Source organism: Syngnathus floridae, chromosome 22, assembly GCF_059516105.1.
Source record: "Syngnathus floridae isolate MCC-2025c chromosome 22, RoL_Sflo_1.0, whole genome shotgun sequence".
Taxonomy (NCBI): Eukaryota; Metazoa; Chordata; class Actinopteri; order Syngnathiformes; family Syngnathidae; genus Syngnathus; species Syngnathus floridae.
In genome coordinates this window covers 7181233-7194051 of record NC_142434.1, presented here as the reverse complement: position 1 = coordinate 7194051, position 12819 = coordinate 7181233, and the positions used below count along the sequence as shown (strand labels likewise).

The 12819-nt window shown below is 42.2% G+C and overlaps 1 protein-coding gene across 2 annotated transcripts; it reads right to left on the bottom strand.

Moving 5' to 3' along the window:
* Positions 1-1888: 1888 nt before the first annotated feature.
* LOC148379523 (putative RNA-binding protein 46) lies at positions 1889-8535 on the bottom strand. Of its 2 annotated transcripts, XM_088367515.1 has the most exons (10): positions 8341-8530; positions 7778-7960; positions 7524-7704; positions 7275-7431; positions 6799-6928; positions 6564-6658; positions 5006-5357; positions 4721-4920; positions 4544-4646; positions 1889-2859 (listed from the first exon to the last, which is right to left on the bottom strand). In XM_088367515.1, exons 1-10 carry the CDS (start codon positions 8354-8356, stop codon positions 2780-2782), a joined length of 1497 nt encoding a protein of 498 aa, XP_088223641.1. In that variant the 5' UTR covers positions 8357-8530; the 3' UTR covers positions 1889-2779. The 2 variants fall into 2 exon arrangements, with proteins under 2 accessions (XP_088223641.1, XP_088223644.1); XM_088367518.1 differs by lacking the exon at positions 4544-4646 and having other exon boundaries at positions 8341-8535.
* Between the last annotated feature and the right edge of the window lie 4284 nt (positions 8536-12819).

Genomic DNA, 12819 nt, shown 5'->3' with positions numbered 1-12819 from the left:
CCCCTTTCCATGGGCTCACCAGCTGTGGGAGGGGCCAAAGGGGTCGGGTGTATTGTGAGCTGGCCGGCGGCCAAAGGCAGGGACCTTGGCGGTTCGATCCCCGGCTGCAGAAGCTGGGTCGTGACCCGGATACAAGCGGCCGAAATGAGTTTTCTCCGCAGGATGTCCGGGCTCTCCCTTAGAGATAGGGTGAGAAGCTCGGTCATCCGGGAGAGACTCGGAGTAGAGTCGCTACTCCTCCACGTTGAGAGGAGCCAGATGAGGTGGCTCGGGCATCTTATCAGGATGCCTCCTGGACGCCTCCCTGGGGAGGTGTTCCGGGCATGTCCCACCGGTAGGAGACCCTGGGGATGACCCAGGACGCGCTGGAGAGACTATGTCTCTCAGCTGGCCTGGGAATGCCTTGGGATTCCCGGGGATGAGCTGCATGAAGTGGCTGGGGAGAGGGAAGTCTGGGAGTCCCTCCTAAAGCTGCTGCCCCCGCAACCCGACCCCGAATAAGATGGATGGATGGAAGTTTGTTTTATTGTTGTTATTGAATAAGAAGGGTTATATTGGTGTTTGTGACTGCAGTAAACAGGCCAGGTTGCATCATGTCAGATGGAATAAATTACTTATAATCACAAAATAATGATCCATAGTCTTTTTGATTCATGATTCATAGTCTTCAGTGGGCCACTTATGATTGAATTTATGACACAATGCTTCAGGCCAGTTTAAATTCAGACGCAGGCTGCATTTGGCCTGCGGGCCGGAATTTGGTCCATATATAAGGCGCACTGGACTATAAGGTGCACTGTCGGCTTTTGAGAAAATTTGAGGTTTTAGGCACGCCTTACAGTCCGGAAAATACGGTACAAGCCTCCAATGTCACCGGTCCTGCTTTGGAAAAATAATGTCCTGCTTTCTCACACATGATCCCACAAACAAAACCACCAATAAAACTAGAATGGCTCACACACTAAATATGAAATTCATCAGGTCATGACATTTTATGGCCAATTTTCACACTCACCCAAGACCTCCAAAGTCTTAAACGACTCTCATTTGTTCTTCAATTTAAATGATGAATTTGAAAATAGAGATAAACAAACATTATCCACTTGCACCCAAGTCGACTGGACATGACGTCACCAATGTTTGGACCAACTCAATTTACTTGACGTCTTGCCAACGCCACAAAAACAAGCAACAGAACGACCCAAGAAGAGGAATCAAGCGCAGAAAGAAAGTAAACATGTAATGATGCTGATAATGTAGTAGTGAAAAATACAAGCTCTCAAGATCTTACTCCTTTCCACAATCACTCTGGTTCCGCCCCCGAAGACAACCTTGAAGCCCACGGCAGCATCTGCACAGCAACACACACTGTGACACAAACTTCCAACCTCATTGGCCGTGCCCACCACTTCTGACCTTATTTTTTTTAGGTGGCATAGCACTTTAAGATACACAAAAGCACGCAGCTGTACACAACTTTGTTTGAGATTCCAGTCAAAAGCAATATCCACTTAAATTTAATAGGTAGCAGTAAAAAAGTCAGGCATTTTCTTGGCCAGCTGTCAGTGAATTGACCCCAGCTTTTTTTTCTGAGCAAAAGTAGAGTCTATAGTGTACAGTGTATGAAAGAGCAAAAGGAAAAAAAAAGTGTACATTGTGCTATTGAGATGGAGCAATTTCTGGAGAAATGCAGAATGACACATTATGGAAGCATGTGGAATGCATTGGGATTATGGAACTACACTGTATGATATGAAATCACGTGGGATTACGTTGAATGGTAAAGAACACTATGGAATGTTGTGGAGTACTGCGTAATTACGTTGAAGTGGGGATTGTTTGATTAAATTACGTGTAAATAGGAGGGGAAAAAACAATAAAGTTACAATAAAGTTTTTGTCTTTTATTTTGAATTTTTGAAACAAATATCGTTCAGAATTCACACAGTAAAGGTAGAAGAGAAATTGTGCATCAATACTGAAATGCTAAGTCAATAAATGCTTCTATTGCGAAATGATAATCATCAAAAGGATCTAACAATTTGTATACAGCACACACAACTGATGATGTCGCTCCGTGCTGGCTAACATTGACACATACCTAGACTTGTAACTAAATTGAAAATTCATTAAATATATATCTTTTCATATTTCATTCAACATCGAAACACACAACAAGATATGGAACAACACGATATGGTACAATTTAGAATCAAATTATGTAGAAAAGAACAAAATGGTAAAGATCAAACTGTAAATGTTGTGGAATACTGTGTAATTACGTGGAATGATGCGCAGTTTGAAGTTGTTGAATTGTTTGATTTGAGCTTTTGTAAACAACAAAAAAACGTTTGGCTTCTATCTTGAATTTTTAAAATGATTTCTGTTCCGCATTCACACAGTAAAGGTATAATAACAGAATATGCACCGGACGTGCGATGAGATGAGTAGTTGCGCATCAATGCTAAATTAAAAAAAAAAAATGCTTGTTATGCAGAATGATAATCATCAAAATGATCTATCAATTTGAACATCGTCCACAAAACTGATGGCAAATCACTTCCTGGTGGCTAACATTGACACATACCTAGACTTATAACCACATTGAAAATTAATTCAATAAATTTCATGTAATATTTCATTCAACATCAAAACACACAGCAACAAGAACACAGCCATAGCATAGCAAAACAAGACCTGCCACTGAATTCATATTGTTCTCCTGGAGTGGCTGGGGTCGGATGCGAGTACAGGCTCGGTCAACACAGGAATTAAAGGTCCTAATGCGGCGGGGCAGGATGGGTAGCATCAAACTGTACAGCTGATGGGCAAATGGTCCAATCACTCATGAAAGCTGCATCTGGTGGTGAAGAGGACATAAAGTGAAAGAATGAACGAATGAGCATTTGCTTTACTTTCAATTAACAATCAATCAATCAATCAATCAATCAATCAATCAACGTTTATAGGCCACTTTTCATACATGGTGTGTCACTCAAAGTACTTCACATGCGTTAAAAAGAAACATCGAGTCCACCCACCCCAATGCCGGCTGTCTCACAAAAAACAAACAAATACGCGCAGATAAACACACACACATTTAATGCTGATTGGAGGAGTTGTCTTTTTACGAACGTTATCTGGAGGGTATTCCAGATTCAGGTTCAACATACTCTGAGTCTATCCCTGAACTCTGAGTTTACTTACTCTGAGATGGGAGACTCTGAGTATTTGGTTTCAGAAAAGCTGATCTGAGTTAGTTGAATAAACTCTGAGTATCTTAACCTGGAGTTACGCGCGTGCACAACCACTATAAAAAGCCATCATCAATTGAGTCCCGATACCACGATTCACCATGACAACTGAAGAAAAACAGATTACCTTATTTTACCACGATGGAGTTGGAGGTCCTTATGCAAGCCTACGGCAAGTACGGTATTTTTCGCCGCAAATCTAATACGGCTGCAGCAGCAAAGGAGAGAACGTAATGGGAGGAAATTGCCGCCCGATGCGCAAGTTTGAATGTACCATTTCATTGATGTAACATCTAACCATAAGATCGTAGCATAGCCTAAAGTTATGAATTTAAGTAGGAATGAAATCTGGTTTTCATATAGGTGCAATCCAACAGGAGCAAAAATAACTTGGAAGCAGCTCAAAATGAAACATAAAAACATTCATCAAAAAGGTAAGGCATGTTTTGCTAAGCTGTGATTGCGCCTCACTTTGACTTTAATTTACTTATTTTAAATGGACTCACGCTATCAAACAAGGTCAGTGTTAATTCAAACTAAAATATTATTTCAGTGGCTACTTCAAATAATTTAAACCCCAAACATAATGTTTTCCAAATACTTGACACAAATGCATTTATGTTTTACACCTATTGTAGTCATTTAAAATGTGACACTGTACCCTACACCAACACTCATTAAAATACTATTTTTAAAAAATGAAAAATAATAATGCTCTGCATCCCCGATATTATAAAGAAAATGCCATTTGCAAAAAAACAGTGCTATGCATGAAGTTTGTTCTGATATTAGTGCTCGTTCGGGGTGTGTGGGAATCAAACTCATGGTGCCCGCACACAAGACTGACGAGTGTACCACTCCACCATCAGGCATCCCACGGTCAGAGAAGGTTGTTGAGATGAATTGTACTATTCAAAGAAATTAGTTGCGTTCGAAAAGATATTCGTCTAGAAATGATAAAACATCTAATCTGGGTCGGAAGGTTCTCTCGCAGCGTAAAGCGTTTCGAATTATTACAGCTTCCATGATTTTGAATTAATGGCTATTCCATGATTAACTGCTTTCTTTTTGTATAGTAAACCTGCAAGGGAGCAGGTTATGTTCACAGAATAAGCTACCGCAGTAACTGACCCAGAGTTTAAGTTACCTCTCTTTCTGGAACGGATAACTCAGAGTTTCCCTCATTTGAGGGTTAACTTAGAGTTTTCACATAACCCGCTTTCTGGAATACCCCCCAGGCCTTTTAGGTGTCACTGTGAGTGTGTGGGTGTGTGTGTATTGGTGTGTCACCAAGGTTCCACAGTGTGTGTTGTGCAGCTAGCTCTTTAGCATCATCCAGCCGCACACATAACTTGTCAGGTACAAAGGCACTTTGCGTCAGCGGCATCACCACCTACACAGTAATTCAATTCAAGTTCAACTGATGCCATTCAAAGCATAGCAAGCATATGCTTATGTCATCATAACCTTGTAAACCAGCAGCCGGGTCCCGTCCTGACCCAGCATGGAGAAGAGCTGGTAATGTGGGGGCGGCAAATTCTGCCTACAGCAATACAAGTCCAGCAGGCTGACGGCCGATCTGATCTGATCAGGTCGGAGCAGCAGCACGTTAGTGCGGTACAGCGGCGTGCCAGGAAAGAGCGGGAACACGCTCTTGTCGGCTTTTTCTGAACACAAAAGGAACGATACTGCTGCAATAAGACACGAGCCACTGACTAGGTTCGTAAAGGATGGAACTTGCTGATCATTTACCTGGCCCTACAGCGCATTGGAAATGAGGGGGCGGGTTCAAGGATTGCAGAGACGAGCGGTCTTTCACACTGTCCTTGGCTCCTCCTCCTGTCTTGCTTCCCTGGTATCCTTTGCCGGTAGATTTCTTACCCACCCCTTCCCCGATGGGCTTAGCGAGGTACACTTCCACAATGTTTCCATCAATGGTGGCGCCATTCATGATGCTGGTGGCAGCGACAGCATCCTTGTGGCAGCCAAAGTGAAGGAAGGCGTGGTCGCTGAACTTCTTGACTCGCACCAGCGCACCTGCTTTGAAGCGCTCAAACTCACGCTTCAGTGTTTCCTCTGTGGTGCTCGGTGAGAGGTGACGTACCTGAAAAGGGACGTCAGACTTTCAGACAAAAAAAAATCTTGCTGTACATGGATGCTACTGATGTTTCATTTTGATAAACTAGGTCTGATTTACAGCACAGAATTTGTGATCGACTACTTTCGTGTGTCACGATACCAAAATTATGATGTTGATACCATACATTGACGTAGCTAATGACAAGGTACCAGATTGAAAACTTCAAACATTCGTTAAAAGCTGTAGAATAAAAGCTGACCAAATAACTGAAATGATTTATATTTTTAATGATTCAAAAAATTATAACGATACAAATTAGGACACTCATGATTAATAGAATCTAAAATATATTTTGAACATTTTTAAACATGTTTGCACATTTCTTATAACACAAAGATTTGTTGTTTTAGCAACGTCATGACTATGTAGAAGACTAAGTTGAAATAAACTAAAAACTAACATGAAAAATACAAAACAGTGGCACAGTCAGGAACAAGCTTCTCACAAAATTATTTACACGTTGGGCATTGTAAACATGGATTTAAATGAGGGATGACATGATTGATCAGAGTGTCACGTTAATTCTATGGCGAGTGTCACGAAAGAGAGCAAAAGATTATGGAGATTCTATAAATGTAGAAGTAGAAGAGATGATGTAATACAAATACAACCGCACACACACTATAAATACTATTATTACTAAATTGGGTGCAAATAGTTTGTAAAAATTGTTAAATGTAATTTTTACCCTGGTAATATTTTCCAATATATTTGTTATTTTCGCCATCAAAGGCACATTTTCATTTTTGCATTTGGCAATTTGGAGAAAAAAATGTTTGGATGACATTCCTAGTCACAATTTTTTTTTTTGTCTTTTGTCTTTCTACAAAAAGTTTATATTCTTCTGGGGGTTTTGGTCCAAAATAAGGGTAAAACCAAACTATATTGTGTTTTCTTTCTTACTAAAAATTAGAATAAGGTATGAAAAAAAACTATTTGCATTTGGTAGTTTTGAAAGGTCAATCAGAATGCTTTAAATTGGCTGGCACTCTTTTTTTTAAATGGCTTGCATTGAAAGAGTTAAATATAGATACTCAAAATGGATAGTACAGAACAATTTTTGCCGGTTAGGTATTGTAGTTCAGTTTTTGTACCAATACTCGGTGCAACCCATTTTTTCTGACTCATAAAATTGTTTGTATGTGAATCATTTGATTCATCAAAACTTACGTGAACAGCTCTGACAAACTGCTCGTTGGCTCCCTTCCCGTGTTTGTCCGGCTTGGCCCAGTTCACCCAGGGGATGTGACCCCACAGATTCCTTACTGTGTTGATAAGAAAATCCTCATGAGTATATATTGGCATAAAAATTGATGGCAATGCAGTCCATGATCATATTTTATCATTCTGATTTCATTTAGAATTATTGGATGGTGTTGCAATTGAAACTTAGTCAAAAACTTACTAGCAATTAAGTCCTTGCGGGCCAATGCCGCCGCCTTGTGTGTCTCATACTCCAAAAAGGCATAGCCTCGATTTTTGCTGTTGTCTGAGGTGCTCGAATACACGGTGACATCCCGAAGGCCCTCTGTCAACTGGGTCAATGTGAGGTTATTCAGGGATAATTCATTTAAAAAATATACATATGTAATTTTTTCCCCCCTCAATTATACAATTCTGATTTAGTATGTGATGAATGTTTTCAAGGTCCCATTTCTGGGTATATTTTAGAGAGAGAGAGAGAGAGAGAGAAAGAGAGAGAGAGAGAGAGATAGGCGGGTGGGCGGATGAACGGACGGACTAATGGAGGGCAAGAGAGATAAAATCTCCATAGAAATATGAGCAAATGAAGCCCAAATTATTATTTTTTTCCATTTTTGATTAGAATTTGATGAATTTTAAACCCAAATTCACAAACACAGAACATCCTTGTGTGTGTACCTTCTTGATCTCCTCCATGATCTCCTCCCTACTCTTGTCTTTGGGAATGGAGCCAATGAAGAGGCGACAATTATTCAGAGATGGGCACACGCCAATCAACTTCCCTGGACGAACTTCATATTCGTTCAGCATCCGGATTGCTAATTGGGCCTGCTCCCTGAAACACAATCATAGTCATCATAATCAATGTCAATATGTCACTTCTCTCACTTCCGGCATCATGAGATCAGGATTGATATTCAAAGATACCTTTTGGTGTACATGACAAAGGCATAGCCACGGTTGTCGCCGCTAAACTCCATCATCAGCCTCAACTCATAGATGGTCCCTGCTGTGACGAAGAGAGGGACAAGCTCATCTTCATACATGTCTCTGGGAATGTTTCCCACAAACACCTCACAGTCAATGCAAGGTGCCGGACCCTTCCAGTCTGCAAGTGAAGTATGAATAAAAATTAAACATGCAATCAAGGAGCTCAGCACATCATTATTGTTTCCACTTACTTGGTGGCGGTCCACCATATTTCCTTTGTCCATTCTCTTGCAGAATATCATATCCTGTCTTGTCCATGAGTTCTACCAGGGCCATCTGAATGGAGAGTGACTTCTTGAACTCTTCCATGCCCTTGACAGGAACGACCTTCTCTGAGGATGCCGCCATGTGTTTTACAATCTCTTCGTCATAGTCTGAAAATAGGACATGTGTAATAGAGAAGTACACAACACTTTCATGATAGGTAAATCATTAATTAGTAGGACATCAATCTATCGCCTTGTCGCGTGTACTCTTTTTTTTTTTAGGGGAGGGGGGTTACAGCCACTTTATTACATATGCTAATCATCTCTTAATACAATGCCTAACCTTGGTAAAATACGAGTAAACGTACGGTATAAGTGTAGAAAACTAATTTAAGTAATAAAAAGGCTAATCACGAAAATGTCGGCCGATGACTACACAATGTATTAACAAGACAAGCGGCAGTTAAATTACGCTAGCCATCATGCTAACGGCTTTCTTTACATTATTGGTTTCTACACAGTTTTGTGAAAAACACCGTAATACTTACCACCTCGTTCTGCCATTTAATTTGGAGTATTGTAGTATGTTCTGAACGGAATTTAAACTCGAGTCGGCCACAGTTTTAGGGGATATTCCTTACGAAAGCGCTTATGGTTTAAAAGGATCGCGAATCGACCACTTGTTATTGTCGACCAATCAACTATCCCAAATCTTGATTGACACGAATGTGAGCTCTTTTCAGCCAATCAAGACTTCTGATGACGCGAGTACTGAAGGTATTCAAGTTTACTATCAAAATTCAAAATTATGAATATTATCGTAAACACACCAATACATGAGAAGAACACTCATAGATGGAGTTGATTTAATCAAAAGTCCAGTCAAATTCATAAATGTCGCAATAAATCTGTCTCTCCTGTTTGAATCTACCCAGTAAAAAGCAGAGCCTGAACACACTGACCAATGTAAAACTTCAACATAAATTTTGGGATTGTGTGTGTGTGTGTGTGTGTGTGTGTGTGTGTGTGTGTGTGTGTGTGTGTGTGTGTGTGTGTGTGTGTGTGTGTGTGTGTGTGTGTGTGTGTGCGTGTGTGCGTGTGCGTGCGCGTGTGTGAGAGAGCGAGAGAGACCTACTGTACTCACACTTGCCAAAGTAAAACTGATTTTTCACGCACTGTGGAGGGCGGGGTATTCCGCAAGGACATTGATGGTTTATGTAAAATCAGGGATCTAAAATTTTGCACAGCAGTCCTAAATCCTAAATCTAAATCATTTCTCATTGAGTATACTGCTATATGCTTGTCTCTGAAAGTGTTATCTAGAAAAAGGTTCACTGTCAAAGAGGTGTTGAGGACCCTGATTTTGAGGTACAGTGGGGCCTCGTTTTTCGAACACAATCCGTTCCAGAAGGCTGTTCGAGAAGTGAATCGTTCGAATTCCGAATCATATTTTCCCATTACAAATAATGGAACAAAAATGAATCAGTTCCAAGCAAAAAAAAAAAACAAACGCCTTTTTTAAGCATTTTTTCATTTGCGCATTTTTGTCCGATCGCGCAACTGCAGCGCACCGCCGAACACGCAACCGTTGCGCGTCGACAACCGCGCAACTGCACCGCGCTGGTCGCATTATTGTGACAGAGCTGTCGCTGAAATTTAGAACATATTTTTAAAGTCCTGCTGTACTTTCCCAAATTTCAGTGGACATCAGTGCGCAGTGAGCTTAATTTTGTCCGATCACGCAACTGCAGCGCACCGCCGAACGCGCAACAGTTGCGCGCCACCCACCGCGCAACTGCACCGCGCTGGTCGCATTATTGTGACAGAGCGGTCGCTAAAATTTAGAAAATATTTTTAAAGTCCTAATGTACTTTCCAAAATTTAAATGGACCTCAGTGCGCAGGGAGCTTAATTTGGTCCGATCGCGCAACTGCAGCGCGCCGGGCGCTCAGTGTCTCATTGCTTTAGGAGCGTCTTTGTGTTTTAGGATGGCTTTACTGCTCCCACTTGCTTCCTTTGGAGACATGATTAGAGTTGATGCAGGCACGTGCACTCATAGAAGGCAGGTGAGGCAGTGCCTCATCTTGCCACCAGGGGCGGTAAAGGGCTCAACATGGTTTCCTCAGCTGTCACCATAAGTTGTTAAAAATGAATAATATAATAAAACATAACATAATATCTGTCCTGTGGTCTATGCTTTTAATGCAATTTTGGTGTGTTTCCTATACATTTGGATCATTTTCATAGTCAAAATAGCTGTATTTCTTGTTCAAATAACAACGGGAGACGAGAATCATGGAGGCTGGGCAGTAACAGGTAGTGCCTCTCAGGGCGTGCGTGTGAGCGTGTGCACCACTCACACACTGTACTGAGCGCGTGCAAACGGTGCGTGCTTGCAGTCAGCGGGAAAATACGGGCCTGGAGGCAGCCAGTACCTTTGCCTCAAAGTGAGCCTGCCTCACCAACCCCAGCCCTCACCGCACATCACTGAGTTGATGCAATCCTCAGAGTAACGAGAAAGTAATAACGAACGGAGTCAGTTGGCATGCGGGTCCCCTCGGCTCATCTCGCGAGGTTCAAAAACCGAATTTCGTCCGACAGCCAAAGCGAAAAAATCTCGAATTTTTTGTTCAAATACCGATTTGTTCGAGAACCGGGACGTTCGAAATCCGAGGCTCCACTGTATTTGATGAGAAAGAGAATGTTGACCCTCAATGACCAGCAGACACTACATATCTCCTCCAAAAATGTGATCAATTTCCACACTGAATCAGCAGGGTAGACTATCAGGGTTTTTCAGATTATCCTTATCGTATGATTATGTTGGAATGCAACCGGTAATAAATAAGATAGCTTGTCCCATCCTACACAAGGTCGTAAAACACCCCCTGATATGTTTTGACTAGAGGACAAGGGCTTCCTATTCAGCCTACTCTTACCCCCACTCTGTTTCTCTTAATAATATGCCCTTGCAGGAGGGAGAGTTTAGACTTCATTCCTTCAACGGGTGGGCTCTCCACCTGCAGGTGTCTAAAAGGACTTACTTGTCTCCCGTGTGGTTCTTGCAAAATAAGTTGGAGTGAGCGAATCTCTAACATTTTGGTGCCGAAACCCGGGATCCCTCATACCCGCTATCTGTCTGACGAAGAAGGACGTGCTGCATTGTCGACAAGCCAGCGTCCATTAAGAGGACCTGGAGAAGAAAGTCCTGGGAAGAGAATTCTTCGCTGAGCCAGCATCTTAGGTCTGCCTTCGTCTGACAGAGGTGGATTGACGGGACCCGGCAGTGCAACGAAGTAAGTTAAAGGCCTGAATGTTAGATAAATTGTATATATATATGTTATCATGCGTTCTCTAATGAGTACTTATTAATAAGATTATTGCACAGAATGCTTGCTGTTTCGCCTTGCAGACGTCCACCAGTCAACAACAAGTCAAACGATGCTGTCTGGAGCTTCCTGACCTTCTACACCTCTGGGAATCCAAGAAAGTTGTTGATAGCTCAATCTATTTTGTTGATGTCTGCACATGGTATTTTGTCCTTGCATTCTTTTCTCATGGCGTCTTGTCGGTGACTTCTTGTTTCACATAGCATTTTGTCCTTGCATCACTTTTATTTCTCATGACATCTTGTCTGTGACTTCTTGGTTCACATAGAATCTCGTTTCTTCTCTAATGAGACAAAGTCCACGCCTTCTCCCCACCTCCTTAGGGGCTAGTCTCACATTGTGGGTAGGGCATTCCAAATAAAAAGAGCGAAGAGTGCAAACAGATTTTTAGTGTAGTCAGATTGCTGTAAATCTGGATGCACTCCTCACGAGAAAAAACTCAATATTCTGCCTCACTTGTTTTGTCTGCTGATCCTTTTCTTTTATACAGATATTCAGTCAGAGAAAATACCTGACACTGAAGTTGTGCGATTGTGTTGTTGTTGTGAAACGCGTAAAAAGGTAGAAGTGCACAGGAAAAAGTAAGTTTTGTGGAAGGAGGGGGTGTTGTAGAGTCCCCCTCTGGATGAGGTGTCTCTTTTGGAGCAGTGGTTCTCAAACTGTTCCAGTACCTCCGTGGATCATTATTTGACGACCACTGTTCTAAAGAGTACAACTTCGCGTTGGCAGAGCTGGGGACAAGGACTGTTGTCTTTAGTTCCCAGGGAAGGTGGGGGGTGTTGTAGAGTCCCCTCACTGGATGAAGCAGCTCCTTTTTTTAAAAAAAAGGAGGACTTCGCGTAGGCAGGGATAACCTGTGTGATTGAGTGTGTGACTGGTAGGATAAATTGACTAAATAGCAGTTCCAGTGTTGATCCACGGCAATAAAACAGGCTAGTAATCTGTTGAAAGGTCAATTTAAACCTGCATTGAGGATCCTCAAAGAAAAAAAAAAGTGTTGAAAAACCTTAAACTACTGAAATTAAGATGGGAAATAAGAACGGTAAATCTCTTGCTTTGCCCTTCTTTGAGATGAGAGGTTCATGGCAAGATGGACGAACTGCTGCTCCTCACTTCAAGGAACACGGACTTCAGCAGATCCGCCGCGCTGTGTTTTGTTGAAACGTGGCTTAGCGAACGAACCCCCCACCACGCCATGGAGTTAGCTGGGTTTCGGCTAACGCGTGCAGATCGCAGCGCGGAGCTCTCCGGAAAATCAAAGGGAGGTGGTCTCTGTTTCTACATTAATGAACGTTGGTGTACCGATGTCATGGTGTTGAAAGAGTTTTGCAGCCCTCTCCTAGAAACACTTTTCATAAACTGCCGGCCGTTCTATTCACCACGGGAGTTCTCCTCGATCGTCATGGCGGCTGTTTACATCCCACCACACGCACGTGCGAGTGAAGCCACGCAGATGCTGGCTGACCAGGTGACAGACATGGAGAAACTTCTACCAAATTCACTAATCATTGTTCTGGGTGATCTTAACAGGGCGAACCTCGCACACGAACTCCCCAGATACAGACAGCACATAACGTGTCCCACCAGAGGGGCACAGACACTGGACCACTGCTACACCGTAATTAAGGATGCATACCA

Coding starts and splice junctions, on each gene's coding strand:
- LOC148379523 (XM_088367515.1), bottom strand. Junction 6,659..6,798: donor CCGCAAGGACTTAATTGCTA/GTAAGTTTTTGA, acceptor TTATCAACACAG/TAAGGAATCTGTGGGGTCAC. Junction 4,647..4,720: donor CCCGGCTGCTGGTTTACAAG/GTTATGATGACA, acceptor ATTACTGTGTAG/GTGGTGATGCCGCTGACGCA.